Genomic DNA, 14,907 nt, shown 5'->3' with positions numbered 1-14,907 from the left:
AAAGCCATTCTCCACCATAACAATATTATACTGCACCTGACTGTTCTGACCATTTTTCCTTCCTCTTTTTACTTCCCAGTCAAACTGAAAAATACTGCAAGTACGTGTCATGTCTTGTTTCCTATGGAGTATAAACCTTCTTTTCAGATGCATGTTGTCTCAATTTGCATTTTTGCAATTTTGTCATGCTAGATAATGCTATTTTCTTGCTTCTACTACAGATACTCTTGCACTCCATCTGCTTTCTAACAGCTGAACACACCAAAACTAAGTACATTTACAATTTAATACTGTGAAACCACAACAGTCAAACTCTTCTTGCAATTTTTACTTTTTTATAAAAGTAAAATAAATTATGCCAGCAGCATAATTGATGCTCTGGTGATTTTAGATGAGTGTAGACACATGATTTATCTTTATGCAAATATATTGTTTATTAAAAATAACAAAATGGCACGTAGCATAACTGAATTAGACAACCTTTTCATTACTTCTTTTACCACTTGGAAAGGACTTATTTCATTAATTCACTAAGCACATTCTTGGCCTTGTTTCAATAGGGTTTTTTTCCTACCTTAATAAAAAAAAAAAAAAAAATTTAGGAAGAGAAAGGAGTATTTCCATTTTAGATGAGTTTTAAGGAGGATTCAAGGGGAATTTCTTGCATAACAAAGACTTCCACTGAAGTCACCAGATAAAGTCCTTGTTAAGGTCAATAAGACTTCTGACTAGATAAAGACTGGGATCTACGCTTATTGTGGCAAGTCATTACACATTGCATACTGCAAATCATGATTAGACAACAATCAGAAGGACAGTGTTTACACTGCATGCTTTGAATTGTGAAAATATTGAAGTACGGACCTTCGCAGATGAATTAGCTGTAGCCTCTTCAGCACTAGATCTCTGTTTTCTTTTTTGTACTGTGCCTGGCACATCAAGACCAAACACCATGTTATTCTGACGTAAAGTAATCTATGAAAAGTATCCAAAACCATGGCCAAGCCCCAGGAGACACAGACCTCTTCCTGCTCCAGGTCAGAAGCTGACAACAAGGCAAGGCAAACTGATGCCATTAAGCTTCCTAAATCAGTCTCCTGTGTCAGGTGCTTGAAGTTAGAGAAGATGAATACCCACTCTTAAACACCTGTCAGAAGGCACAGGGTTATTCTGAACCCCAGCTCCAAAGGGATAAGGGGGAACACGAAGCATCTGAAATGTGCCAATGCTGATGGATCTCCTGCAGTCCTGAATTCCAGTGTTCAGTTTTCAAGCTCTCACTGCAAAATTATTACTTTTTCTGAAGCTATTGGTGGGTTTATTTCCATTTTTGCCAGTATTTTAAGGAAATTTTCCTCTATTTGAGTCCATTATTCATATCTGTTTAGTCTTGTATTCACTGGATCTGTTAACTGACATTTTATATCTTCTGCACTGATTTATCTGAGACACCCACTGATGGCACTCTCTACTATTAGAGAAACATCAGAGATTTAAGTGGCTAATTCCTCATGCTTTCTGCAATGAGGGTCATTTTAACCCAAAATCACTGTCTACAATGCTTTTTTTATCAAGATCTATATTAACCTGGCATATTGTGAAGATAAGGAACAGCCAAGATATTTTTCCCTTGACCTTTGCAGAGGGATGTTTGTACCATATTCTTGAGCTTATATCCTGCTGCTTGAAATGATTATAAAGGTTAACAGTGCCTTTAGAAAAAGAAAAGGAAAAAAAAACCAACAACAAAAAACCACAAAACAGTAACAAGCAGACCTATGATCATATACAAAAGTAATTCTGTTTACATTGCCTATTTTGAGCTAACCACCCTTAGTTTACACTGCTTATTTTGAGCAAACCATCCTTGAATAGATCTGGTTCAAGATTTTAAGCACCAAAGCTATCTATTTCAAATTACTTTTTTCCACTCAAAGAACGCTTAGTTGGATCACTGCCTTCATTTCTAGAGCTCTATATAGCTTTGCTTCATATATTTCTCAGCCAGGTGTACAGTATACTTGCCATAACATGGACATAGCTATCATGCAATTCAGTATGAGATGTAGCTGTGGACACAAAATACTGACTGATTTTGGAGTTCAGGTCGAGCAGGAATGTAAAATAATTCTATACATCTATCCTGGGGTTTAAATCAGTAGAGAGATTCTATCATTAAGTGAATGATAGGTTATAAATAGAAATACAAGGTTGAGTTTGAAATGTCTTCAAATTAACAACAAATACATTTTTGTAGTAACCTGCTATGTGAATTACCTTGCAATTATAAAAGCAATTGGTAAACTATCTTATTTTTCTCTATTTCTGTTTTAGTATGCAGGAGGGTCTTTTACAGCAATTAATCCAATATCAAATTTGAACATGTAATGAAACTTGGAATTTACTCCCTGCATACTGACTAAAGACTCTCAAATTTTGAGAGGTTACCTTGAACAGAGGTCAAAACTGCTGGCATATCTTACTCATGCAAGAAGCATTGGCCAAACTCTATTCCCATTTAGTTCTATAATGAAAGTCCCACGATAGGGGTAAAGTGTTTCCCAAAGCCCTCAGAGTAAGTGGAAGTTTGTTGATGCATTGAGAGGAGAAAATGGCACTTAAGTTTCACACATCAGAGGGTCAAACTAACTACCCTTCAGGTCAACAGTCTTCCAGTACCCCACTGTCTAAGGGAACCAATCATTAATCCTAAATTAGGATACATGCATTTAACAGGGCCAGTCCAGCTCCCTCAGTCAGCCAGGCCCACAGTGAAGGAGTGAGAGCATGAACCCCTTTCCTAGATTTAGTGCCTCAGACAAATCTTTTTTTTTTTTTTCCTTCTGAAAATGAGAACAGATATTAATCCGTGGGTCACAATGCAGTAACGTATCAGCTTTCAGCAACTATGAGCATGATCATAAGCAGAAATGTAAATATTAAAGGACTTAAGCATGTTAGCATTTACTAGCAGCAAAACTGGCCTTTGCTGAACGCCTGTGATGCCTAAGTATTGAGCACTGACATTTATGAGTCCCCTTATGAAAAAATACCTGAATGAAAGTTTCCTGGGGTGTGTTAGTGAAAATCATGCTTAATTCCTCAGTCTTCCTGTTGAAAAAGCATTGACTGAAACATTTTCACCTTGGTGTAAGCTGTAGAACCTCATCTGCATCTGAGGCCAAAACTCAGCATGAAGAAAATACGGAGATAATTCAATCAAAGGTGACCCTGAAATATTTTGTCAGCATATTCATTTTATATCCAGCTCTAGGTTCAAGGAATAAAGGATTTGCTTGGCTAGTGAGGTTATTCTCTTTCCTTAAAATTGTGTTCCAGAATAAAACTGGGACTAATGAAGTAGTGATGGGTAAAAAATTCCTGGATTCTAAATCACAATTTAATTCATTCCTTTGATTTAAAAAAAGTAATGATGGTTTACACCAGGGAATTTCTATCCCATTGAATTGATCAATTTTCATTAATTATTATGGGTGTTATAGCAGCATGGGAATATATGCTTCTTTTGTGCCAGGTGCTGTGCAAAGATGTAGTAAAATTTTCCAGCTCTCAAGAGCTTTTACTCTTAAAAGGCAAGGCAAACTGACAATGCAGAAGAAACAGTAATACAGGGGTGAATGCCAGCTATTCAAGGTCAGCGTCAGTCTTTGGTTGGGATGTGTGGATGATGAGAAAAGAGAGGTAACAATTAAACTGAATACATTTTTTGGAAAACAGCATAGTCAGCTATAACCTTGAATGCACATTTTAAAATAACTCTATTTAAATATTTGCTTGCTGGAAAGCTTTGATTGGCACAGTGTTTACATTTGCAGGAACCATTGCATGCTGGATTATAGTACTTCAAAGAGTGAGACTCAGCTTTCAGTGTGAAATTCTGTGTACACGCCCATTGTTAAGGCACATTTCTTTGCAAATTAATACCCTGCAGAAAAGTTGCAGATGAAAGAGAAGATCTATTTAAATGGTTACTTGCCTTGAAAAAACATGGCACTGAACCTTATATTCTTTTCCTTCCCCCCTTCTTCTTCATTTCTGATTATTTTCCTGGAGAGCCAACAGGTGAAATCCCAGCAGCAGGTAAATGTTACATTTCTCTGGTATGTCTTATGGAAAGAATTAATGAACATGCCAGTGTTGATCAATATATATTGTTCATCAACAACGAACAACACTAATGTAAACCAGCACTGGTAAAGTGACAGCATTGCAGCTATGCAGTTCTCTACCAAAGACTGTTCTGATGGGCTGATAATGTTATTTTCACTGTTCATCTTCTGTGGCATGTTTTGGTGAGCTAGACACAGGTGATCAGCACTGAGCAAGCTAGTGTTAATCAGATAACACATGCACCAGAAGACATTGAACAAAGCTTTATTACAACTGGTTAGACAATATGATGTGAAAACGAACAATTTGAAGGCAGCCTGCCAGTTTTCTGCTGCAGACAACAGGGAATACTGAAATGGGCTCAGACGCCTGAAGCAATACACCTGACTTAATTTCAATCTGCCTTGTTGAATGGAGTCACAGACCAAATGTCTGTGTTTGCAGGCTGGGGAAAAGGATGCTGAAAAGAAAAAAGCACATGTTTTAAGTGAACGTACAATTAGAGAAAAATAAATCAGAATCTACTGCTGCAGGACTTCAGAATGGTCACATCTGGTGGTTCGAAAGGTCCATCTAGCTCTATATCCTGGTTGGGGGTTTTTGTTTGTTTGTTTACTTGTTTCAAACAATTGAAATTGGTCTGGGAAAGAGGGCAAGAATCATAGAATCATTTAGGTTGGAAAAGACCTTCAAGATTATCGAGTAGAAGCAGGCAATAGGCAGAGGGATCCTTCCCTGATGCATTTTGGCTACCAATAATTAGGGAATTCTGGCAGTAGTTAGGGAATTACAGAAGTCTAGTGCCTAAAACCTTTATCAGGAGTTTCCAAAGTACTCTGCAACCAGCAATATTCAAAAAATTTCCAATGACTGTTCGGAAAGCCCAGAACTGCTATTGCCACTAAGGGTAGCAGCCACGGTTGTAATATTAGATATGCTGTATACATGCCATGAGACACATTTACCACAGTTATTATTCCAGGGAAATTACTAGGGAGATCAGCTTTGTGCAATGTACTTATTGTAAGAGCCGTGTATTTCTGATGCCTGTCACTTAATGTTGTTTCCTTGCAAATCTTTCTAGCCATGAAAAAAACAAAGACAACTAAGGAAAAAGAAGGTAGGAATTTACTCTGTGTGTATATATGTAGAAGATGATCACAATAAAAATAGTAAAGGATTACAATTTTGCATGTATTGCTATTTGAAACAAACCCTAAAAGATCTGTGTTAATTTTCAAAGAATTTTACTTGAAAACACTAGGTAATAATCTATTCAGCAGTCAATTTACCAACTGTGCTACTTTTTCCTTGCCAGAAAAACCAACTGAGAAGAAACATCTAAAAGATGAAAAAACCAAAGGTAATAAAGGGATGAAAATCTCTGCAAACAGCAATGAAAATGCAAATGTTAGGGTTTTTTCATGGGATTGGAAAGAGGAGCTTTGTTAGTCTGTCTAAATATGTGCAAGTAAGCCAAAATGATGAAATTGTGCATAAATCCCCAGTAATTGAATGTCTGATGGCTTCGTTGCATGTGAGTATTAAGTTACACTCCCTAGTGGGTTGTGCAAAGTTCACCTCCACCGTTTGTGTGAAGCTTTAGATCACCAGCTTCACCCTGTAGAATAACTACCCTGAGAACAAGAAGTGCTTTTTACACGAGATAGACTTCGTGGTCACCTATATTCTGATTAACCTGCTGGACCCAGCACTGCCTTGATTGTTTCCCTACAGTAATATGCAGACAGAGAAATGGTTTCTGCTATAACTCTGAAGATAATTAATAATACTAAGTTACACTGATTTATTAAGTTAGTGGTCTAAGACATTTATGCCTTCTCCACATTGGTTAATGACAGTGACTTGCATACAAATGTTGTATGTTGAAGTCCTGGAACCTCAAAGGATAACAGTTAGTTAGTTGTACTAGTGCAAGTTCGCTGTAACTAGTATCTAGAAGCAGTTTGCTTCTATGGTTTTACAAGACATAAAATTTCTATGTTTAAATAATTTACTAGGAAACTCACACTTAAAAAACCAATCTAGTTTATAGAGATTCCTATCTATGAGTTGATTCCAAGAAACTAGCATGTTTCTTATTGAAATTTATTTAAATATTCTGGCCTGAAACTGAAGATTAATTTATCACCTATGTTTTGTTCTTTAGGAGTCCCGCCAGTAAAAGAAGCTCCACGACATCACAACCTGACATCAGGTATATGATCCTCCTTTATTGTAAAGGAACTTCCTTTTCCTTTCCAAAACTTTCCTTTGTGTTTTTCAGTTTTTGGTCGTGGCGGGGGTTTTTTGTAAAGGAGATCACACCTGCAATCTTTTCACATCTCTCATTCAAGCCTAGCGACAAGATGTGAGGCAAGCCAAATAAATCAAATCCATAAATATTGTTCCTGTGGAGAATAATTTGCCCAAATGGTATTGATTTACCACCTTCCTAAACTTTTAAACATATATTCAGCTAATTACTTTATAAACCAAGTAGCCTGTAAATAATTTGGCAGTGCATTATTTAAAACAAACATATGCTGCTCATAGAAAATCTGTTCCATAACAAAACCACATGAGGTGAAGCATGTTCAGTTTATTTTCTCCAACATTAATAAATATCATCTCCTATCACAGTGTGCCCTGCACCCCAACCCTCCCCCCCAAAAAAAAAGGTGAGTAAAGGTAGGACATCTTAGGAGGAAATCTCCCTGCATTGCATTATTGGTTAGCTCTATGTTTTTCCTAGTTTACAGTAAAAACAAAAATATGTTCCAGATTCTTGAGTAGCATAAATTAATCCCTGTGACTTCAGTGGAAGTGCACTGATTCATGACGGACAAAGATTGAAGTCCTTACTCTCACCTGTGAGGTGTAACCGGTTTGCACAGAAAATATGAACTAAAGATTAATGTGGATCCTCCCAGTGCAACTCTTAAACTATTGAGCAAAGAATTTCACCTCTAATCATCCAGACTGTTTTGTTCTATATGACTTTTTTACCTTTTACTAGAAGTAGAATGCTTTAGAGTCTCCTACACATGATATAAAATGTGTAATATACATATAGTTATATGTATCTATATATTTAGAAATATCTATTTATCCATATGTATAAACTTAAAATATTTGAATAATAATAAAAAAGGTAGCTAAGTATAAAAGCAGCACAGAACAATCTGACATCAAGGAAGAGAAAATGCAAATGAAATACTAAGATCAAGCATCCAAATGTTAGTATGTGTATTTGTATGAAAACATTTGCACACATGGCTCACAAGACTTTGTTGCGTAAGGGATACTACATTTACATAAAAGAATGGTTTAGCTTTTTTTTTTTTTTTTAATCAGGAATATAGAGTTGTAGATTCAGATATAGACTTTAATTCCTCTTAATGATGCTGTTGCTAACTGATAGATACAGAAGGTAGAATCTTTGTTAGTAAAAGTTATTACTATTTTATTAATATAGAATTCACATAGACCAAGTAGTGCTAATCATAATAAATAACCAGTAAGTTAAACCAAAGATTTTGCCAGGAGAAAAAAGTATTATCTTATGCAGCAAAATTCCAAATTCAGTGTAAAACAGGAATGTACTAACAGTTGTCTGCCAGTGGACTTTCTCCTGTACATCACATTCCTGCAAAGTTTACATCATTCAAAGACTGTGTTCCTGTGACTTTCATTTACAGTAATTGTTATGATTGGTTAATTTAATTGCACATTATTATTGTGCAATTATTCTTGAGTGGATGCTCACCAGATCATAAGCAGCTCTGTGCAAACAGTTCTTCATAACTGGCTTTGCTAACAGAACTTACTATGTAAGTGTTTTCAAATATTCTTTGTCCACTGAAAAGAACAAGTTAGTTTTCAGACAACAGATGAAAGGTTTCCAGAAGAACATCAAAGTGATTTCTCTTTATGAATGTTGTTCTTTGGTATTTGCTCAAATTGAGAGTTTAAAAATTGAGACCAAATCCTAGGTCATGTGCCCTTGAGTCAGAACTTGATAGCTGTTGCCTGTTCTGTCTGCAGATGAAGCCAGTGCATCTTCCCCAGTGCGCTGAATACTAATACTTTTTGCTGATAAATGGAAGTAGAAAAGGATTTACACATTCTGAGCTAATCTAAAAATTCAAATAGTAAATCTTCTTTCAGCTTTCAAAAGCTGAATATTCACGTGTTCTTAGATTTTGATCAGTCCTTCAAGCTTTCCCTGATATTAAAAAGCAATCAGATAAAGAAAAATAAGCAACTTATAAAGCTGTATATATCTTCCATTTTAGAATGCTCCACATTTAAACAGAATTTTAAGCAGTGCTGTATCTTTCATAAACAATGGTGATATGTGCAGTAGACACTAAATTTCACTCCCTTGTAGAGCTGCAAACAATTACTTAGAATTTTTTCCCATCCTTTCACCTGTTCTAAATGTCAAAATTAACACCTGTACCCAGACTCAAACTTACCCCCACACAAAAAAAGGGGGGGGAATTCTTGGAACTCCGTTTTTTTCTTTCTATCTTATAACAAACATATTTGCAAGTACACAGAAGCAGATTTTTCGACTCTTGGAGTAAAATTTGAGGAGTGTGCAAATTCAACTCTGTGGTGAAGACTACCTACCCTACCCTTTATATGAACAGCTGTATACTTTTATATAAGTCCTAGTTTGTTTCAAGGCTTATACGAGAGTATGAAAATATAATTTAATCAAAAGTTTATTATGTTTATTGCAATTACCTTGTAACTGTCATCATGGCTGAAAACTCAGGAAACTGTGTGTTGCGTTTGTCATACAGTTAGTTGAAGAGGTTGGTGTTTTTACTGTGCTGTTATCTAAGCCCACAGATGTGCAAATGTGGCAGAAATAAAGAGAGGCTGCTATGGAAGAGCATGAAAAGTGAGAAATAATGAGACTGATACTAATCCTACATAAATTTGTTAAATTTGAGAAGTGTGTGGATTACTCTCAAGGTCAAGAGAAATCAAACTAGTCATGCTAACTTCCATGTAAATAGATGTGTTGTAAATAGACTTATGTAATTCATGCATCTACCCTCACATATTATTAGAGGTTTAAAACTTTCTTGGACATGAGAACTTCTATACTTACTGTCTAGTCAAAGTTGTACCTCTGGGAAAACTAAAATTATCTCTAAGCAGATTTGGAACCCCATTTATATGAAAATACTATGTTAGCACTTAAAAAAAAAAAACAAAAAAACCTCAACTAGATTTTTTCCTCTGCTTCTGCAGTGACAGAGAGCAATACAGTTTCTCAGATGTTTTCTAGCATAAAGAGGAATCATTTCATCATATTATCAGTAAAAGATGTGCAATGGCACGTAGTGATCACCACATGAAAACCTCAGCAACTCCAGTGGATGAATTCATTACATGTCTGTATTAGCACGTGGTGATTGGTTTATTATTGTAAGGTTGTTTTATTGCTTTGCACTTGCTGGCTTCCTGTAATATATTTTCCAATGCAAAGATGATTTCCAAATCTGCAAAAACAGAAAGTTCTATTTAATGTGAGATTTGATGTAAGAGCCATTTGAAAGAACATCAAGGATGTTTCCTCAGTGCTAAGGGAACATAAACTTGTCAGCAGTGCAATGTGTAAGATGTTTTCCATGGATCATTATTTTGAAAGAGAATGAGACCACTTTATTTTTTCCTTGGTTCTGAAGCATTTGAAGACTTTGGAGGAAAATACAATCTTTTTCATTATTCTGAAGTTGCAGTTTGGGACAATTTCATTGAGCACAAACATATTGGTACTGTTCTATAAAATAGAAGCATTGAACTACTTTTAAAGCACAATATTCAAAAGAGAAGACAAGAACTTCATCACTGCAGGACAGGTAGCTCTCATCTACAGATAGGTGATGAACAGCACATACTATATTTTCTACTCTCCTTGCCACCCAGACAGGCTGTGTATCTCAGAGGTGTGATGGTTCTGGTATTCTGCCAGCAGTTTCTTCCAGAACTTCAGCTGTATAAACTCATAGTCCCAAAGCTGACCATCTGAATGCAACTAGATCAAAGAAGCTGAACAGAAATGTTGAGGAGAAAAGATGTGGTGTCCTTTCCCAAAATAGAAATATAGATCAGGGAAGGGACCATTAACTGTAGCAGCTGTGCCTCTGAAAGTAATAATGAAAACAGTAATAGCAACCTCGAAATAATTTGTATTAGTGATTCATCATTTTTTGCTCACCAGAATCCAGCAATAAATCACTAATATTAATGTTGTATTTTCTGGAGACAAGAAAGTGTGCCATTGGCTGGAAAATAATAGAAGGAACTGGCACACTGAGAAGTTTCAGAATTTTTTATATAAGATCTGGGCTAATTCATTTACAAGACCTGCATCTGTACAGGATATTCTCATTCAGTAAGATTTTCCAGGGTGCTCATCACTCTGCAGCACAAGCGCTTAGCGTGAGAGCAGGATGAGCCACGTGCTAAGGCTGCTTGCAGGAGAGTCTATGTAGAACAGCCTCCATTCTGTGGATACCCATGAGTGTCTCAATATTTCACATCTCTTAGAACTGTGAGGACCAAGACTGCACATGCGGGCTTTCCAGCAACTTGGTGATAGTCATTCCACTGTTCTGAAGTTGACTTTTAAAGAAATACTTGGAGACTAAATCTCAGCAGGCTTGTCTAAGCAGGGACATGGAGGAATACTGTGCATTAACAAGAAGGGTATGTTTAAAGCGCTCAGTTAAATAGTGCTAAATGCTTGAGTGGTCACTTATTAAGAACTAAGATGACCTTGATTTAATTTAGTTTAACCTATTTTGAAATTGAATTGATGAAAATTTCACTGAGGCTGCTTTAATTCTGAATGAGTGCCCATGCAACACTTTCATACGGCCTAATTAATCCATTTTTAAAGTTAACTTGAATTAATCTTCCTGATTGTTCTTACATAGAAAAGCCATATAAGAAGGAAATATCAGCCATATTGTGGTAGCTAGGTAAAATGAAAGCTTTATGGTCTGGTCTGAAGCTGATTAAATGTCACTGGAAAACTTCCTATAGATTGCAATAAGTTTTGAAACTTTAAATCTGTAAATACACACCACAAATGAGAACAATACATCAGGTTTTATGTTAACTATAAGCTTATACATAGCCTCTCAGCATAGTGACATTGTAATCTAAGTTATGAATTACAGACATTCTATTTAAATGCCCAAAGGGTAAGTTTTGTCTTTTGAAACAAAGAACTTCTTGGGGAGAATCTAGAAGCACTTTGGGTTCCTGCTGTGTCTTCTACAGGAGGACATCTATCCCTAGCTCTAAACTAATCTCCTTTTTTACCTTTGGCTATATTTGGTAATTCCATTACCTTACCTTGAGCTTATTTGTTGTCAAGATTTGTTTACAATTAGCAATTACTGGGATTGATTCTCAATCGGCTTTGCATTATGATGAGAGGTATTTGGACTCAGTTTAAAGTCCACCTCCCCAATAAACAATCATTAAGTTTTCACAGTTACCAACACAGTGACAAAAGAAGGGTTGACTCAGTTCAATTCCTACTAGCTACATGTTAATAGCACTTGAACTTTACTAGCTCAGTCTTCAAATTACTGAGAACCTTTTCTTATGATATGCAAATCTTAGCTGTGCCACAACCATGAATATACTTTACAGACCCCATTGGCAGACTCTCATTTAAAATCCATAAGAGATAAATCCTGAAGATTAATGAGCAGTGAGCCCTTGCCAATCAACAGTGAAACCCTCTGTTAAAAATACAAGTCAGACCCAAAACCTTATTTTAGAAGATTTTAATGTCCCAAAGAGTCTGTCAAAGAGGTTCCATAAAGCCAAAGATTTCTACATCCATAAGGCACCTTCCCATGCAAGCACAGAATTTTTTTGGCCCCTACATCCCTGTTTTTGAAAGAGGGAAAACTGCTGGCCTAGTGTCTGGTTCCTTCAAAAACTTTATTAGGATCCAGAAACTTGATTAACAATTCCTGTCTGCCAGACATGCTTTGAGTACAACTAACCCAACAGCAACATCAGGCCCTTGACAAAATGCAGCCATAATTACTTTGCTTTTAAAATGGTGGTAACAGTGATATTTTCTCTATACCTGTATAGCCATTGTGTACTCTTCCCAGGATTTAGCTGACACTCTTTCAGAGCCCTCTTCACCTGGAGACACTCACCTTTATACTTTCCACTTCCCAGGAGGGTACTAGGGCTACTGAATTACAGAATAACATGGGTGGAACTTCAACTGCCTGTTCCTCTTGAATTTGCACAATTCTAGATCCATTAATACAAGAGTCATTGATACTGGAGATTAATAGACAAGATTTATCTATTTGGTATAAAGGTCTGTCTCTGCTTCAGAAATCTCTTTATGTAAAATACTTCAAAATGGTTACTGGGTAAAATGTAGAAATAATTCTAGACTAATTCTTATAATATCAGGCACATCTAATAATGTATGCAGCTAGCTCTTGTGGCTCATGCACATGTACAGCACTAAGTTTAATATCAGGAGAGCTATGCAGTCCATAATGGAGGGATATTTCCTGTTGTCATTGGAGAGCTGGTTTGTGAACATGACTTCAAATGTAGGTTCTCTCATTCAACATAAGTCTTGTTCAAGGTGTATGAAGTCCACTCTAAATTTTGGTGCACAAACATTATTAAACCTCTCCCATTACACTTGATAATGTGCCCTCTGAGCTTGGAATGGTTGTTTACACCAAAAGGGAACAAGCAAAATTCTACCAGCGAATACACTAAGGAAAAACTGAGTCCAGATAGAGATCTCAGAAATAAAGATATATCTTTGGCAAAAAAAAAATGAGTTGAAGGATGAGCAAAAGTTGACAACAGACAAGTTAGTCAAAAGTTGGGGTTTTTTACAATTAATTCATTAATTGATTACTTCTCATGTTAAGCCTAAAAATTATTTGCCTAGCAAATTAGAGAAACATCTGTATTTTCTATAAATGTAGGGATAAATTACTCTAACTAAACAACATATGAGGGTTGCAGCCTATGGAAAAAAAGACTATGAAAAAAATATTTAGCATGCTGGTTTAGATCCAGTAATGAGAATCTGATTTGCCTAAGTTTCCAAAATGAATCCAATTAGTAATGTCATTTATGCTTGTTGGACAATGATTTCATTCCCTTCCTCTTAACTGGGTCAAAACATTCTGCTAAAATTAAACTAAGTGGCTCCAAGCATTTATAAATATATACTAAATTTGTGCCAAGTCAAATGAGAAAAAAAAAAACCAAACCTCAGTATAAGTTTCTGAATGATTTTGCCACAAATGAAATATCAATATCTAGAATCTTAATGCTTCTCATTGTCGTTTGTTTTGCCCTTTAGTTTGACTTGTATATCTTCTTAAATCACACTGCAAGAAAAGAGAAGTACATATCATGTATTTCCATGACATAGCTCATGAAAGTAAAGTTCTATACAAAATGTAATTCTTCAGATAAATGGCCATTTCTTCAAATCCCTCTTGAACTTTAGGAAAGTAATTCCTCTAATGTAATATTCCTTCTCTTCTAATGGGGACATTGCTTTGAGAATAAAGCAACTGTCTTACTTTTTTGTCAACATAGATTTTGTTTTTAAACATTTATCAGCTGAAAAACAGGCATCCTGATGTTGGAGTTCATGTTTCCAGGTTATCATCAGTATAGTAAAATCCAGTGGACAAATCATAATTATATGATGAAATTCTTAATTAGTGAGACCAGAACTGGCAGCAGATGCTGTGAAATATTTTAAAGAAGCCAGCCTACAGTGCTCCTATGGTTTCTTTCTGTTTTTCCTTGTCCCTAAAACTGTGCAAATTCAGGGTGAGAAAGACATTCTAATTTAGCTTCATCTTTCATTCTAAGTAGCACACAGGCACAGATCCGATCCTCCTAATCATAAACACTTAAGTAAGAGCATTTTTGCACAAGTTCCATGGCCAATGAGAGAGGACCTTCTCCAATGGGTTACTCATCCCTTTGAAATCTGAATTGCCTCCAGCATTACGTCTTGTGGCTAGAGCTAAATCCAGAAGGTAGTGCCTCTAATGTCTGATGTCAAGCGGGATGAATTTGCGCCTACTGGGGTTTATCAGCAGCATAGCTCAAGCACTGTCTCTTTCCTGACTTTGTTGTCATAAAGGAGTGCTGCTGCTCCCAGCAGAAAAGTTCTCACCGAGGAAGATAAATGTCTACACATAATGCTACACACAACCAAAAAAAAACCCCTTTATTTAACAAAGATTTCAGTTAGAATCATTCAAACACCAGCTTCACTTTCATTAGTTGCTTAACTGCCTTATCTCTGCTGTTCTTCTTTTCCCCCCTCTCTTCTCCTCCTTCCCCCTCTCCTCCCCTCCTCTCTCCATCCCAGGCCTTCCCAGCTGAATAAATACCTGGTATTAACTTCCAGGTTTTTGGTATCCATTCTTGTTAACATAGTAAGATCCCTGATTGTTTTTACCTTCTTTGGTTTTATACATTTTTTGTGTGCATAAATGACTTTGTATTTAAAGTTTAAACCAATCTTTTAGTGACTGACAGTTCACTAGAAACAATGATTTTAATGCAATATGTTGTAATTACATTAGTTGAACATGCTGGCCATAGGAATGAGTCGACAGAGACCATGTCGCGTCAACATGCCTAGGGTACATGATGAGCACACAGTGCATTCTATCACGACACCATTATTGTTTATCGAGCAATGCGACATTG

General features: G+C 36.2%; 1 protein-coding gene across 8 annotated transcripts in view; it reads left to right on the top strand.

Annotated features, from left to right (window-relative positions):
- TRDN (triadin) overlaps positions 1 to 14,907 on the top strand; it is a 239,720-nt gene that overhangs the window by 211,669 nt on the left and 13,144 nt on the right. For all 8 annotated transcript variants that reach the window (XM_075046871.1, XM_075046868.1, XM_075046869.1 and 5 more), the window contains 5 exons: positions 80 to 100; positions 4,075 to 4,101; positions 5,216 to 5,251; positions 5,450 to 5,494; positions 6,302 to 6,349. In XM_075046871.1, coding sequence (XP_074902972.1) covers positions 80 to 100; positions 4,075 to 4,101; positions 5,216 to 5,251; positions 5,450 to 5,494; positions 6,302 to 6,349 — 177 coding nt within the window. The remainder of the gene's footprint in view (positions 1 to 79; positions 101 to 4,074; positions 4,102 to 5,215; positions 5,252 to 5,449; positions 5,495 to 6,301; positions 6,350 to 14,907) is intronic.

The sequence above is a fragment of the Buteo buteo genome, chromosome 15, assembly GCF_964188355.1.
Source record: "Buteo buteo chromosome 15, bButBut1.hap1.1, whole genome shotgun sequence".
Classification (NCBI taxonomy): Eukaryota; Metazoa; Chordata; class Aves; order Accipitriformes; family Accipitridae; genus Buteo; species Buteo buteo.
Note: the sequence above shows the minus strand (reverse complement) of the source record. Positions and strands in the feature narration are given on the sequence as shown.